Source organism: Rhinatrema bivittatum, chromosome 2, assembly GCF_901001135.1.
Source record: "Rhinatrema bivittatum chromosome 2, aRhiBiv1.1, whole genome shotgun sequence".
Classification (NCBI taxonomy): Eukaryota; Metazoa; Chordata; class Amphibia; order Gymnophiona; family Rhinatrematidae; genus Rhinatrema; species Rhinatrema bivittatum.
The window spans coordinates 155,683,577-155,700,622 of NC_042616.1; the positions used below are offsets into that span (position 1 = coordinate 155,683,577).

At 42.0% G+C, this 17,046-nt stretch overlaps 1 protein-coding gene across 2 annotated transcripts in view; it reads left to right on the forward strand.

Annotated features, from left to right (window-relative positions):
- The window catches only part of RSU1 (Ras suppressor protein 1), a 371,478-nt gene extending 354,691 nt beyond the window's left edge, over positions 1-16,787 (forward strand). For both annotated transcript variants that reach the window (XM_029588767.1, XM_029588766.1), the window contains one exon: positions 16,294-16,787. In XM_029588767.1, coding sequence (XP_029444627.1) covers positions 16,294-16,475 — 182 coding nt within the window. In that variant the 3' untranslated portion in view covers positions 16,476-16,787. The remainder of the gene's footprint in view (positions 1-16,293) is intronic.
- Positions 16,788-17,046: the final 259 nt, after the last annotated feature.

Sequence of the window (17,046 nt, forward strand, 5' to 3'; positions counted from 1 at the left end):
GGTCCGTCTTCATCTGCTGGTAGAGTTGCATAACCCACTTATTCTGGATTCATCTGACTGTCCTAAAGAAAATGAAATAATCAGGTAAGTAGTAATTTCTCAATACATCTATAAAATTGACCAATATTTGAAATTCAAAGAGGCCACTTCTCTTGCCTTGTTCGTATACTTCAGAATAATTTCTAAAGCACAAATGATGTTTTTGTGGAGAAAAAACTTCAGATGCTAGTATCTAGGCAACACATACCTTGGATAACATAGGCTAAAGCACCATCATGATTTAAAAAAACTTCAAATATATATATTGCTTCTTTTTTTATCCTTATGCACATTTTTTTAAAACATTTTTTGTTAATTTTCAACATAAATTTATACTTAGATTGCTTAGTAAGTCGCTACTGATATTGTTAAAAAATAGGATATGCTTTCTGTCCAGTTGCTACTAATGTTCAAAAGATGAAGTGCACTTTCTAATATTCAAAAGATAAGATACACTTTCTTAAAACTTATCTTAAAGTATTTTAACCATCAAATTAACATATCTGAATGTTCTGTCCAACTAGGGCTGCATCAGGGCTTACTGTAGCGATTCTTTGCAGTCAATATCGTGCCGACTTATATGCACCAACTTTCTTCTGTGCCCCATAACTATACATTCTTGAAATATATATAAAAAAAATATTAATTGAGGAAGATTTTTTAACTCATGATGGTGCTTTAGCTTATGTTATCCAAGGCATGTGTTGCCTAGATATTGGCATTTGAAGTTTTTCCTCTACAACAAATCATTTGTGCTTTAGTAATTATTTTGGGTGCAACTTGTTGATCATTATTGTCAGCATCCAGCATTCTACTTTTTTGTAATTGAGCTTATACTTCAGAATACATACTAACCGCATATGTTCATTGATTGCCATGCTGTCAATCAAGAGCCACTCTTCCATTATTGGCTCTTTTATAAGCGTGTTTGATAATCCCAAATGGATATCCACGTACAAGAAGTTTTCTAAACAAATCTGTCTGTGCTTCTTGGAGCTCCAACTTTGATTATCAGATTGTCCAGAGTCTCAAAAACTGACCTACAGGTAAATTGCTCTTTAATTTGTACGGGTGGAAACTGCAAAAATGGAGCAAGGTGATTCTATTGCTGGATTTTCTGAATATGGAAATTCGTGACACTTTGTCCTCTTTCATAATTATGATATCTAAATAAGAGATGGTCTGAAAATGATATGTCATAGTAAAAGATGGATTCTTGACTTGAATATTCCTCATGTAATAAAACCCCATAATGATTCCTCATTGGATTTCCACAAAAAGAAAATATCATTTATGTACCGAACCCACAGATGCACTTGTTCAAACACTGGCATGGTGAAAGTGTGTTCTCTTCAAATGTTGTCATATGTAGGCTACCCAAATCTGGATGCATGGTGGCTCCCATGGCAGTACCGTGGATTTGTTTGAAGAAAGTATTGTTGAACCAAAAATAATTCTCTCTGCTGTGGTGGATATAAATGTGGGCACCCTGTTATTGTTCGTGATGGTTGTGGGTGGATCCTTGGGCCGGTGGCAGATGACCACGCCCACGGGGGAAGATCCCGAGAGGGACCACCGGTCAGGCTCAGAGTTGGGAGACAGACACACACAAGTTCTTTTATTAAACAGTTCTTGAGAACCACCAGAGGTGGCAGTAGTGAGCTGGAAGAGCCCGGCTGGGCTGTAGTCCCTCAGGCACTGGAACAGCGATCCCAGGAAGGCTGAGCTGTAGAGAAACTGAGATAGTGAGTAGGCAGAGTATGCCGAGTTCAGGAACAGAACCATAATGTTAACACTCACACTGTAGTCTCTTAGAATAGCCCAGGAGCTGGAATGAAGTAGGCCCTCGAGGAGCGAGTACCTGGTTCCAGGGAAAGCTCTGAGAGAGAGATGGTAACTCACTGGAGTTGTAGGCAGCGATGACTTCCTGGCAGAAGTTGTATTCAGTAGCAGGTCCAGGAACGTGGGCCCTCGAGGAGCGCGTACCGGTTCCAGACTGCGACCTGAAAAGTAAAAGAGAGAGCGAGGCCCCCGAGGAGCGGGTACCCCTGGTAAAGTCCGAGGAGGCAGAGTAGCAAGGTATGCGGAGAGCGAATCCCATCCGCAGCGATACCTGGAGGCAGCTAGGTATGAATCCCTTTGCTAACTCGATTAGTTAGCGAAATGAAAGACCTTTAAATATCCGAAGATGATGACGTCATCTCAGGGGGCACCCCTGAGGTTCGCGCCACTGCTGGTACTTGAGTTGGGGCCACGCCACGCGCGCACCCACCCACCCTTAGGCTTCATGAGAACATGGTGGAAGGCAGCGGCTAGCCGGTCAAGGAACGCCGGAGGAGGTCGGCAAGATGACGCCACGGCAGCCAAACTTCCATCAACCCCGGAGGGAGTCGCCAAAGAGGTAAGGAGGGTGGAATGGAGACGTTGGGCAGCAACGGTCGCAACACATCCTGTGAGGTCATGAGCTATTGTTCAGAGAATCACTGATCACTCATAATGCCTCTTGTTGGGGAATACTGGTGTACAATGCTTTTATATCTAAAATGACCAAGAATATCCTGTACATCTTTAACGGATTGTAGTACCCTAAGCAAATGTTTTGTGTCTCTAAGAAAAGAGCGTGGCAGAGGGACCATAGATTTTAAAAAATGGTCCACGAAAATGGACAGTGGTTTTAATATTGAGCCAATGGTGGATACCGTCAGTATCTTAGGAACCATATCAATTGTGGGTGAGAAAGGTTGCTTCCTTTTATTTGAGCAACCCCTTTTTCCAACTGTACTCAATCTCCAATTATAACAGCATATTAAAATTCCCTCTCATACAGATTTTGATAGCCATGAAGTGAAACAAAGCATATACGTATCTCCAGGGCAAAGTATTTTAAAGGCATAAATAAACCAATATTTACTTACCACATAGTTAAAGCTTTTTACAAAATGAATTTTTGGGGAGTTTGCAGAAGAGTTTTCTCTACCTGGTTTACCTGTTGATTTTCCTCTGGCTGGAGGTGTTAAGAAGTAGTTAGAGCCTAGACTTGAAAGATCCTGCTTTGATTCCCCTGCTGTGTGATATTGAAGAAGTATTCAGCAAGCTGCCGAGGAAGAAAGTTACCCCTGGTAATTTGACCCAGATATTCAGTGGCACTTATCCAGAGAAGTCTGCTGGTGCTTATATCCAGTTAGAGAATTCCTGGATAAAGTTATACAGGTAACTTTAGGGCAGGGATGTTTCCAACCAGTTAACTTTAGTAAAGTAGTGCTGAATATTAGCACTCACTGGCTAAAATTTAACTTTATCTCCATCACCACCTTGCTTTAGCTGGCTAAATGTTGCCTGTGTAATGAGTTATCTGGACAAAATTTAGCTGGGTAGCAGGAAGAATTTTCAAATCTCAGGTTTTGTCCAGATAACTGTAAAAATTACCTGGACAAAGCCTTTGAATATTGACCTTATTGTATATACCAGTGGTTTTCAACCTTTTTCCCATCGAGACATACCTGTCAGACCACGGTCACATGTGTGACACACTGCTCATTACAATTCATGGCGGAAATAAAACAAAATAAAGGTCCAGTATTATTTTTATTGTTAAGAATGACACAAGGACAAGACAAGTACTCTGTCTGAACAGAAATTGCATAAATAGTAAATATCCCATACCAAAACACTAATTTCCAGCACTCAAACAGTAATCACCTTACCTAAGAAAAGGCAACAATGAAAATATTACACCAGGCCTTATGACACCAATACACCTCCTATTAGGAAAATGGACCATGACAGACTGCTATAGAGCCCTACACAGAAACTTACTCACCAGCAGAATACCTCACCTCACTAACATGGGCAGACCCTCACCTAACAAAGAATAAAGGGACCATAAAGCATAACTAGAAACAATCAGACAAAAACTGAACTGGAAACTGCAACAAGCCAGAGAGACTGTATGCAGTATAACAAAGGAAAAAGAGAAACTTCACCAGTCCTCAAACAAATCAAGAAGTATAAAATCAATAGCAGTTAAATCATACTAACAAAAAGTACAGATTTCAAAATAGCTGATGAATGGAATAGCTAATTATTAACTCATATAAAAAATTTCTAGATACCAATAAAATATTTCAAAATAGCAGATACAAAGACCCAATGATAAATGATAAAATATAAGCATTGTCAAGTTAAGTGTAAAACATTGATAAGACAAGCGAAGAGAGAATTTGAAATTGAAATTGTCAGACACAACAATATGATAGAGGTCTTTAAGATCATGAGAGGCAAAAACTCATAATAAAAACTTTTTAAAATATTTCCGAAGCAAGAAACCTGTGAGGGAGTCGGTTGGACCATTAGATGACCGAGGGGTTAAAGGGGCTCTTAGGGAAGATAAGGCCATTGCAGAAAGACTAAATGAATTCTTTGCTTCTGTGTTTACTAATGAGGATGTTGGGGAGATACCAGTTCCGGAGATGGTTTTCAGGGGTGATGAGTCAGATGAACTGAATGAAATTACTGTGAACCTGGAAGATGTAGTAGGCCAGATTGACAAACTAAAGAGTAGCTAATCACCTGGACCAGATGGTATGCATCCTAGGGTACTAAAGGAACTCAAAAATTAAATTTCTGATCTATTAGTTAAAATTTGTAATCTATCATTAAAATCATCCATTGTACCTGAAGACTGGAAGGTGGCCAATGTAACCCCAATATTTAAAAAAGGCTCCGGGGTGATCCGGGTAACTATAGACCAGTGAGCCTAACTTCAGTGCTGGGAAAAATAGTGGAAACTATTCTCAAGATCAAAATCGTAGAGCATATAGAAAGACATGGTTTAATGGAACACAGTCAACAATGGACTTACCCAAGGGAAGTCTTGCCTAACAAATCTGCTTCATTTTTTTGAAGGAGTTAATAGACCTGTGGATAAAGGTGAACCAGAGATGATCCGGGTAATTATAGACCAGTGAGCCTGACTTCAGTGCCGGGAAAAATAGTGGAAACTATTCTCAAGATCAAAATCGTAGAGCATATAGAAAGACATGGTTTAATGGAACACAGTCAACAATGGACTTACCCAAGGGAAGTCTTGCCTAACAAATCTGCTTCATTTTTTTGAAGGGGTTAATAAACATGTGGATAAAGGTGAACCGGTAGATGTAGTGTATTTGGATTTTCAGAAGGCGTTTGACAAAGTCCCTCATGAGAGGCTTCTACGAAAACTAAAAAGTCATGGGATAGGAGGCGATGTCCTTTCGTGGATTACAAACTGGTTAAAAGACAGGAAACAGAGAGTAGGATTAAATGGTCAATATTCTCAGTGGAAAAGGGTAAACAGTGGAGTGCCTCAGAGATCTGTACTTGGACCGGTGCTTTTCAATATATATATAAATGGTCTGGAAAGGAATACGATGAGTGAGGTTATCAAATTTGCGAATGATACAAAATTATTCAGAGTAGTTAAATCACAAGTGGATTGTGATACATTACAGAAGGACCTTGCAAGACTGGAAGATTGGGCATCCAAATGGCAGATGAAATTTAATGTGGACAAGTACAAGGTTTGCATATAGGGAAAAATAACCCTTGCTATAGTTACACGATGTTAAGTTCCATATTAGGAGCTACCACCCAGGAAAAAGATCTAGGCATCATAGTGGATAATACTTTAAAATTGTCAGCTCAGTGTGCTGCAGCAGTCAAAAAAGCAAACAGAGTGTTAGGAATTATTAGGAAGGGAATGGTTAATAAAATGGAAAATGTCATAATGCCTCTATATTGCTCCATGGTGAGACCACATCTTGAATTCTGTGTACAATTCTGGTCGCTGCATCTCAAAAGGGATATAGTTGCGATGGAGAAGTTACAGAGAAGGGCAACCAAAATGATAAAGGGGATGGAACAGCTCCCCTATGAGGAAAGTCTGAAGCGGTTAGGGCTGTTCAGCTTGGAGAAAGACGGCTGAGGGGTAATATGTGTAATGATTCTCCGCGAGGAGTTAGCAATCTGTAATGAAACCGCTATCTGATGGGAGGAGCTATCAGATAGGAGTTAGCAATCTGTAGTATTTAGGAGAGTTGTGGGAGAATCCTTGGACCAGTGGCAGATGACCACGCCCCCGGGGAAGACCCCGAGGGGGACCACCTGTCAGGCTCAGAGTATGGAGACAGATACACACTAGTTATTTTATTAAACAGTATACTGAACTACCAGAGGTCGCAGTAGTGAGCTGGAATGCCCGGCTGGGCTGTAGTCCCTCAGAAGCTGGAACAGCGATCCCTGGAGGCTGAGCTGTAGAGAAACTGAAATATAGTGAGTAGGCAGGGTAAGCAGAGTTCAAGTACCAAACCTGATGGTAAGACTCACACAATGTCTCATAGAAGCCCAGGAGCTGGAATGTATAGGTCCTCGAGGAGCGAGAATACCTGGTTCCAGGGAAAGCTCTGAGAGAGCGATGGTAACTCACAGATGTAGCAGGCAGTGCTGACTTCCAGGCAGAAGTGAATACGAAGAAGTCCGGGAACAAGGGCCCTCGAGGAGCGAGTACCGGTTCCAGACTGCAATCTACAAAGTAAAAGAGAGAGAGAGCGAGGCCCCCGAGGAGCTGGTACCCATAGTTAGTCTGAGGAGGCAGAGTAGCTTAGGTAGCAAAACCCTTGCTAACTCAATGTGTTAGCAAATTCTAAGACCTTGAATATCCGTCGCGGGTGACGTCATCTTTGGGGGACGCCCCCGAGGTTTGCGCCATTGCTGATACTTTAGTTGGGGCCACGCCACGCGCACGCCCCTAGGCCTCCAGGAAACATGGCAGTTAGCAGCGTGGAGCTGGTCCGGGGACGCCGGAAGACCACGGCATAGGAACGCCGCGGCTGCCAACCTTCCCGCGGGCGAAGAGGGAGGCGCCAAAGAGGTGAGGAGGGCGGAGAGAGGGCATCAGGAACCGACAGACACAACAATATGATAAGAGGTCTTTAAGATCATGAGAGGTCTTGAACGAGTAGATGTGAATCGGTTATTTACACTTTCGAATAATAGAAGGACTAGAGGGCATTCCATGAAGTTAGCAAGTAGCACATTTAAGACTAATCAGAGAAAATTCTTTTTCACTCAACGTACAATAAAGCTCTGGAATTTGTTGCCAGAGGATGTGGTTAGTGCAGGCTGAGGTAGATCTTCAAAACATACGCGCGCGTGAACAAAATTACACCAGATTTTATAAGATACGCGCGTATCTTATAAAATCCGGGGTCAGCGTGTGCAAGGCTGCGCAAAATCGGCAGCCTGCGCGTGCCGAGCCACACAGCCTGCCTCGGTTCCCTCTAAGGCTCTATTGTTTTTTACTGTTCATCATTGTTAATTCCTGTCTTTTCTCGCTCGGCTGCCTCTATATTTCCAGCTGTCATTACCCCTTACCCCCTCTTCCCCCTTCTCGCCTGCTCCCCTTACCCTCCTCCCTTTGTTCAATGTATTTTCTACCTGCTTCAGTTATTTGTAAACCGGCGTGATGTGCCCTACGAACATCGGTATAGTAAAAGTTCTTAAATAAATAAATAAATAAGGCTGCTTCGAAATCGGAGCGGCCTCGGAGGGAACTTTCCTTCCGCGTCCCCCCACCTTCCCCTCCCTTCCCCTATCTACCCCACCCCCCAGCCCTACCTAAATCCCCCCCCCCTACGTTTGTTGGGCAAGTTACGCCTGCTTGAAGCAGGCATAACTTGCGCGCGCCGCCTCGGCATCCCCCAGCACAGGCCGCAGTGCCGGGGGACTTGGGACCGCCCTCCCGGCTCGCCCCCGAACTTTCGCCACGCCCCCTCCCGCCCCTTTTGCGAAGCCCCGTGGCTTTGCGCGCACCCGCGGCCTATGCAAAATAGATGCGCCCGCGCGCGTAAATCTGGGAGGATTTACGCGCACAGGTTTTAAAATCTACCCCTTAGTGTATTTGGGTTCAAAAAAGGGTTGGATAAGTTCTTGGAGGAGAAGTCCATTAACTGCTATTAATCAAGTTTACTTAGGGAATAGCCACTGCTATTAATTGCATCAGTAGCATGGGATCTTCTTAGTGTTGGGTAATTGCCAGGTTCTTGTGGCCTGGTTTGGCCTCTGTTGGAAACAGGATGCTGGGCTTGATGGACCCTTGGTCTGACCCAGCATGGCAAGTTCTTATGTTCTTAATGATGAAAAATAAGGATAAAAAAATGCTTTGCTCTGCATACCTGGGAATGTTTGATATCCAGGTGCCCTGAGATTGTTTTGAATTCGCTGGAGGAGGGATGGTTTGCTTGCAACTTTCTCCTCTCTCTCTCACACACTCAAGCTCTCTCTCTCTCACTGGCTCTCAATCACGCACATATACACATTCTTTTTCTCTCTCACTTATATAGGCTCTTAATCACACATTTACACATATGCTGTCTGTCTTTTCACACTTATAGACTTTCTCTCACACATATAGACTCTCATTCTCACACTTACTCACATGCTCTCACTTTCACACAAGCTCTCAATCACATACTCATGTGCTCTCTCACCTATACCGGCTCTCAATCATATACAGACACACATGCTCTCTCTCTCTTACTTACACACTCAGGCTCTTAATCATATATACACATGATCTCTCTCATACATACACAAGTAAAGTTTCAAAGGGCTGCACATGTAAAAAACAGGAGTTATGTGTGTGGTTGGGCCTTGCGCGCATTTTAGAATGGCCCCAGCCATGCGTGCAGAAGTGCTGGGCCCTGATAATTATCACTGTATCAGTTATAGAATTCTTAAGCCTTAAAGTTCCTCTTTAAGCATTAAAATCCCCTGACATGGCCATATTTATCACTGAGTTATATATATCACTGGGCTATAAGCTTCTGCAGAGCCAGTGGAAGTACTAGGCCTGGGCCCGGGGCGCCGAGCAGTGGTATACCAAGGGGAGGTCAGGGGAAGCCAGTGCCCCCGGGAGCAGGGCTTTAGGGGGGGCGCTGATGGCCGACATGAAGGCTCATGCGGCCGCCGGTGGACCTCATCCCACTGGCAGCTGAGCAGTGAACTACTGTGTGCCGGATACACACAGCAGGAAGATCGGCAGGGCCGATGGCCCGAAGAAAAAGGTGCATCTAAACCTGCGGGTGCTCCTCCTTCCTGCCTGCCTGCCTGTGCTGCCCCGGAAGAAAAATGTTGCCGGAGCCGCATGGGCAGGAAGGAGGAGGAGCATCAGCCGCGTGCAGAAGAGAAGCAGCACTTACGGGCTGCCGCAAATCCCAAGTCACACCGGGTTGAGAAGAGGAGGAGTCCCGGTAGCAGGGCCGCCACTGCAGATCCTATATTATGGGCGGCCCGAGAAGACCAGGGATGCTGCAGAGCCAATCCTGCAGCAACCCGTGAAGAGGAGGCCTGGTTTTATTATTATTATGGTTTTACTATTATAACTGATGCTTTATGTTTCTTGGTTTTATTTGTTTTATGAGGAATGGTGGTTCTGTTTTTCCATTGTTAATACACAGTCTGACTTCTTTGGGTTTCCATTTCAGTTTTTTCTAATTTGTGCTCTTTTATTTTGTATTCTGTATTTGGTGAGGGTCTGTCTCTGCTCTGTGTGGGTGTGACCATGATGAGAGATTCTGCTAGCATAGGGATCTATAGTAATCGGGTTTGTTTTGTTTCCTCAGTAGGTGGTGTATTGGTATTCTAGGACCCAGTGTAATATTTACCCTTGCTTTTTCACAGCTAGGGTTTTTGTTGTTTGAGTCCTTGGTGTTATTACTGTTATGTTACGATGGGATTGCAGTATAGATTTTGAGTGTCTTTTTTTGCGGGGTTTTGTGTGAGTTCACAATGTGTCTGGCAGTGGAAGGTGTTTGTGCTGCTGTTACTGTGAGGTGACACCAGAATTTGAAAATATCTTTTAGTATGATGAGCTGTAAGGGAAACATCCAAGCTCCATTGTTTGGGGGAATTTCAGTGGATGCACAGAGATACAGAACTGGAGGTGCAGGATTTGTATTGACATTCTGTCCCTTCCTATGTATTCCAGACTTCACTCTCATAGCCATATAGAATTAGTTATCAAATAATTTTTTAGTAGTTTTACTAGAAGTGTGAAACTGGCCAGCTTTTTAAAATTATGCAGAAGACCCTTTGGACTTTTTTATTAACACTTTTTTTTAATAACCAATTTTAAAGCAGGATCCATGCTATAGAGGTGGGTGTGATGAAGAAATGTCATTTTGGCTCCCCCCAAAAAATTTCTTCTGTCTAGAGGCGCCACTGATTTTCTGTGACCTTAAGCATTAGTACAAGAAGGATTAAGGGGGGGGGGGGATGCTGGAGAGGCACACAAATGCCTTGGCCCCCGGGTGCCGGAGACCCTTGGTGCGCCACTGGGTGCGAACCATATGGGGCCGCAAGCGGTGGCAAAGAGGAGTGGAGATTTGGTGGGCCGCGAGCAATGCCCAACCTGCTTGCGACCCAGAAAACCACAGTCAGCGGACGTGATCGAGAATGAGGTAGGAGTTGGGGCAGAGATCGGGGGATGGCAGCACAACCGGGGGAGGGGGTCGCAAGAGAGAAGGCTCGCCTAGTGCGCCTAATCCCCTTGCACCGGCCCTGAGCTTCTGCATGCTATCCTAGTGAAGTCCCTCCCGAAGAAGCCGACTGGCAAAACAAGGCCATGTCGAAGGACTTTAATGCTTAAAGAGGGACTTTAAGGCTTAAGAGTTCTATAACCGAAACGGTGCTAATATGAGCATAAAACTAATAAAGATGTTACTTTGAACTTGACATTTAGAAATCACGTGATTGCTCCAGATCATTAAAAATTTTACTTTTGGATTTAAACTATTTCCTCACATTTCTTTGTTTACATTTGCACTTTGGCATTTGAGGCTTTTCCACTCTTGCTATTACTACAGCTGCCCTATGAGGAAAGGCTAAAGAAGTTAGGGATGTTCAATCTGGAGAAGAGATGACTGAGGGGGGGATATGATCGAAGTCTACAAGATCATGAAAGGACTTGAACAAGTTAATGTAAATCAGTTATTTACTTTCTCAGATAATACAAGGACCAGGGGGGGCACTCCATGAAGTAGCAAGTAGCTCATTAAAACAAATCGAAGAAAATTCTGTTTCACTTAGCGCATAGTTAAGTTCTGGAATTCTTTGCCAGAGGATGTGGTTACAGAAGATAGTGTAACTGGGTTTAAAAAAGGTTTGGCTAAGTCCGTAGAGAAAAAATCCATAAACTATTACGGTAATTAATAAGCAATAGTAGCTTGAGATTTATCTAATGTTTGGGTAATTGCCTGGTATTTGTAACTTGGATTTGCCATTGTTGGAAATAGGATACTGGACTTGATGGACCCTTGGTCTGATCCAGTATGGCATATCTTATGTTCTTATGTAAAAAACATTTAAAGTATCCTACTACCTCTCAAGTCTGAGCATACAAAAATTAACCTCCAAGTGCCTTTCTAATAAAGAAGAAAATGACCTTAAAGATACATTTTGAGTACAGATGTAGGTCTGTGAAGAGTAGTGGATTAGTACATAGTCTGTTATCTTTGCAGTATGTATGTGATACTCTGCCTTTTGACTGATCCTCATGTCTGTCATAGGTAACTGTGAAGGACATTGCGGTCCTTTCTTTATAACAAACCTATGTATAGCATACTTTTGTTTTAACAAAGCAAAGTGAAGTACATTTTGTAGTGTACTACATATAGGGGTCAAAATCTGCTATAATCTCTCTTGTTGACTCTTGGACTGTTTGTTATAAAGATGGATGTGAAACACATGTCCTCAGGTAGTCCTTCAGCAATGCAGCTGCAGATGTTTCCTCTTCATATTCCACTGAATTGCCCATTACATCTAGTAGATGACATTGGTGCTATATAAAGAGAATGTTAGGTCACAGGCATCTCTGAATCTGGATTGTGACTTATGGCGCTAGCGATTATTAATTTAAAAATGTTTCAGATTCCCACTGATGTTTTTTCTAATTTTAGACTAAAATCTGAGGAAACAATGATTTATCCTTTTCTTTTAGATCTCTGCACACTAAGTACACTGTTGCTTGTACACAGGATTAAAAAAAAAAACAACTCTCCTCTGAGGAGTGAATTTTCATCTTTGGCAGGTAGAAATGCATGGGGGTTTGAGAGAAGGTGGCATCATCAGCCCGGTCATGGTTCAGGGAGGGAAGACTGTGTGCAGCACTAGGATCACAGGAAGGAGAGTGAAAATGGGAGGAAGAGAAGACAGGACTGCAGAGGGTGAAAGGGAGGAAAGTAGAAAGGGTTGCGGGCTGAGTAAAGGAGAAGAAAGAGGGCTGTATGGGGGAGTGCGTGGAAGGGAGGAGACTGAGAGCTATACTAGGAAAAGGGGAAGTACAGAGAATAATAGCATTACAAAGTGAGGCAAGGGAACAGTAAGTCATGGGGGGAATTTTTGAATCCCTGCTTATATAAATGATGCCACAGTAATGGAGGTAGGCAGTGTTCAAAGAAGGGCCATTTATAGACGGGTACGTATGGTAGAGGAATCAATATCATTCCATTTACAGAAGATCTCGGGGTCTTCACATCTGCCGCTGTCAAGGTTGAAAAACAGTGTAACGAGGTAGCGGCCAGAAATGATGGAATGCAAAGGTATAACCAGTAGAAACAAATGTGATAACACCTCTGGTGCACGTCATTAGCGAGACCTCGCCTAGGGAGCCATGTGCATATCTGGAGGCTATACTTCCTAAAGGATATAGACGAGAGAGTAGAGGCAGTCCGGAGAAGGGCGATCACAACGGTGCAGAGTCTTGTACCAAACGCTCTATACATGAAACCTGTAGATCTTAATATGCACGCCCAAGACAAAACAAGCGGAATATAATAGAGACATTCAAAGTTGTAAGTAATGCACAAATAGCAAACATTTTTCAGTGGTAGTAGTAAAAAAAAATTTCTTCACAGAAGAATTTCTTTCCAGTAGAAGTGGTAACGACAAAAACTGTAATAGAATTCAGGAAAATATGATTAGCACAGATGTTTTAGTTGCAAAGAAATGAAAGAAAAATCAGAAATCACTGGGTCTATGGCAGGGCTTCCCAGTTCTTTAACCTTAAATGACCCTATTTTAAGACTTGAAAATTCACATGACCCCCAGAAGATGACCAGAACAAATTGGCAGGGGTGCTATAACAAATGCTCCTCACCCTCCCCATGCTCCAGCTGATCCCCCTTCTCAACCTCCTCATCCTTCAGAGAATCTCCTCCTCTCAGCAAATCCTCTCTCACCACAATATTTATTATAATCCCGAAATGATCTGTCATGCCTCCCCTCCACCCACTCTATAGCCCGTCCTTTTCCACCTTATCCCTCCCTTCTAACAATCCCTCCTCCAAATACCCCCCGGCAACATCTTCATTTAGGCCCTGGGCAAAAGGTGGATGACAAGTGGTGGGAAGGGAAGACAGACTGATGAAAGGGGCAACATTTTTCTCTTGAGTAGGTTCAGTGGTGAATGAGACGAGAGGAGCAGTGGTGATTTCAACTAGCCCATGCACATTCAGCCTTCCCCTTCCCTTATGGCTGGTCGCAAGCCCAATGGTGATCCTGCAGGTGGCAGCAACTTGGAGCCTATGAGCTAGTGCAAGCCCAGCAGCCACCTTGATCCCTTCTCTTGCAGGACTTCCTGTTAGCAATGAAATTCATGAAAGGGCAAGCCAGCGCGGGGCCTATGAGTGCATACTGGCTCATAGGCCCCCAAGCTATTTTCCACTACTAATGCTGCTGCTGCTGCTGCCTGAAGAGAGCTTTCAATTGAGGCACTTATGATCCCAGCTGAAGGTTTTGTGGGGTCCTGACCCACAGTTTGGGAAGCCCTGGTCTATGGCATTGTAGCAGGAAACTGATTGGGCAGATTAGGTGGTCCGGTCCTGATCTACCATCATATTCTATGGATCTGTCTTAGATGTGAAATTCCTGAATGTTGAGGATGTGAAGCTGTTTGAATGATCAGAATGAGAAGTAGATACTGATAGAGCATCTGTTAAAAGGGAAAGGTATTATTTATCAGAATCTTTGATCCCTGGAGATCATCACACTTCCCTCCCTCAGGCTTGCTTATAAAACAGGGACTCGGCATTTGGGCCTAGATTCCGATCCAGAAGGCAGCGAGACAATTTAGAATAAAGATGAAATAATTATTCACATGATAGAGTTATCAAGTGCACAATCTGACGCAGATTCTTGATAGCAGAGCAGAGTCCTGATTGCATATGGCAAAGCATATATCTTTTAAACTAATAAGGCTTATGGCCATTTTTAGCAAATTATGTATATTTACCCAGACAAATATGTCTTCTAATGAGCAAATTCTTAGTTCTCACATGATTGAAGATTGGTTCTATAGGGCTGAAGCCTTGACGGCTTGCACTACTATTCACAAATTGTAAATGTTTGCACATTTAACCCCTATTTATATCTGGTACCATATGCACACATACTTTTTGTATCTCGCAAAGGCACAAGGCTTTACTTCTTGTGTATGAAAGAAGAAACATTTTTTTGTCCACTTTTTTGTAATTGTGCAGTATGAATCAGCCCATTTCAGCACTGATCTAAGAACAATATTCACAGCTAATGCTGCTCCATTACTGACATCTGGCTGACATACGAGCAGCACAGATGCCCAGTATGCTTCAAAGCTCAGGTGTCTATGCAAGCACTTATCACAAATAAGCAATATGCAGTGATTTCTTATAATAAATTTGTAAATGAAATCAAGCCAGTGAAAATGCTGATTACAACATCTTATTGCACTAATTACTACTTTGCACATCACTGCTACTTATTTCTGAAGCACTACTAGACATGTAGCACTGTAAGTACACTGTCTGGTACCTAGTTTTTATAGTGTAACATATTCCTAGTATCTCACTTCCATATATCTTGTCTGCACAAAATGTTGTTAATGATGGCTCATTCAAATTGCAGTACTTTTGAAACTATTCTTACTTTCTTGCTCAGCAGACAAAACCATTTTGACTCTTTTTACAGGAGTGTATTCGTTAACATTATTAACTTTGATTATAATTGTATTTTCTGTCTTTGTTTTAGTGCTTTATATTAAACCAATGCATTCTGGTGCGTCATTAAAGACATTTTGCTGTGTTTTGTCTCTTGTTAGTTCAGGGTGGACCTTTAGCTGTGGACACGTTTAGCTTGTAGAACCACTCTACATATGCTTGTTTTATAGTCCTTTTGGTCACGCATGAGTTTGGCAGCAGTTTTATTGATAGGTCCATGCTCCCTGCTTTAGAAATTACAGAACCCATGAGATGGAGAATGATAAGAGATACTTTTTATGGTCTTTTATAGTCGACCCTTGCTTTATATGATCTACTAAGTGCAGTGGAAAAAGATGTTTATTAAGAGGCATGTTTAGAGAAATTATAGTATTTACATCCATTAAAGTTAAATAAATCAAAAATAAACTTCCTTCTCTATAATTGGGCCCCTACAGAGAATATTTCTCAGAGCAGTTTAGGTCAACATTAGACTTTAAATCTGAGAAATTTGTTTATTTTGACTGAGTATGTAATTTGGTTTAGTTAGGATTACTCATAAATTATCTATTAATTACTATTTCATTTCTGCTAAATCCTCTTACCCAGGCACTCAGTTTAGCTTTTACTGTGAATGCTGGCTACCTTAATTGTAGGATACTTTGTCATCATTTAATCAGTAGTACTTATTAATGTGACTTTGATGTGTTGGTAGTTATTGCACTGCTATCAATCATGCTGGAACAGATAGGGAAGACTCTTGACACCATTGCTCTCTGTCACATTATTGAGCCCTTGGGTTTTCTGGTTAGGCACGATGCTCGCTTTGAGGTAAATGGGCACTCTATCTTGCTAGTTCAATCCATTTTTTGTCATTGTCAATTTACCCACAGATACACACATACACACACACACACACACACATACACACACACACACACACACAACTATTGAATGAAATTGTTTAATTACAGGGCAATTGTGACTAATTTGTTATGATACTGTTTTTCAAATTGTTTTAAAATGTATAATAAAGAGCATATGAAGATTCACAGAAAATGAATATCATGTCATAAGAATCCGTAACCCATTCTGCTGAAGTTGATAGAAGACTTTATTTCAGTAGAAAGGTTTTTAAAAGAATTGTATGGAAAGCTGTTTTAATAAAATCAATCCTTTCTCTCTCATATTTTTCTTCCCTTTCCAGTCTTTATGGCAGACACATGCAGGCTAATCCAGAGCCTCCCAAGAAGAACAATGACAAGTCAAAGAAGATCAGCCGCAAACCTCTGGCAGCCAAGAATAAATAAAATACAACAATCGGCAGGTGCCAGGGTTTTTAAGTCTCTTCTTGTATGTGCCGAGTGGTTTTCTGTTTTATCTGCTTAAAATGCCATCGCTTGTTATGTTGGAAGAAAGCAGAGAAGATTTTGCCACTTCACCTAATATATACTGCTTTTTAATTCCCATGTAGGAAGCAAAAAAAAAAAAGTTACTTTTTCATGATTGGAGCCAAAGACACCAATGCTTAAAAATGTCACTGCAACACATTTATATATGTTATCACCTATGTATGGCATGTTTTACTTAACTCGTGTATCATGATGTACACTAAATGGAATGTCTATATACTTTTTATGTATGTTAATACTAACTGCAACTTTTTCAAAGAATTTTAATTAATAAAATGTTTATTTACTAGTAATTGATTCTTTCATGATGAGAATGGGAGAATGGAAAGTTTTGGGGGACATAACCCAGCTTTCCTCCCTGTATTTTAATACTAATGATGTTCAAGACAAGAGAGGATTTTTGAGTGGACAGGAAGTTCTAGAACCAGGGGCCAAGGTGTGAGACTGAAAAGTGGATAAACTAAGGAGTAACGTAAGGAAATAATGTGTCTGTAAAGGGTGCTGGGTGTATGAAGCAACCTCCCTGAAGTGAAAACAGCATTAGAATT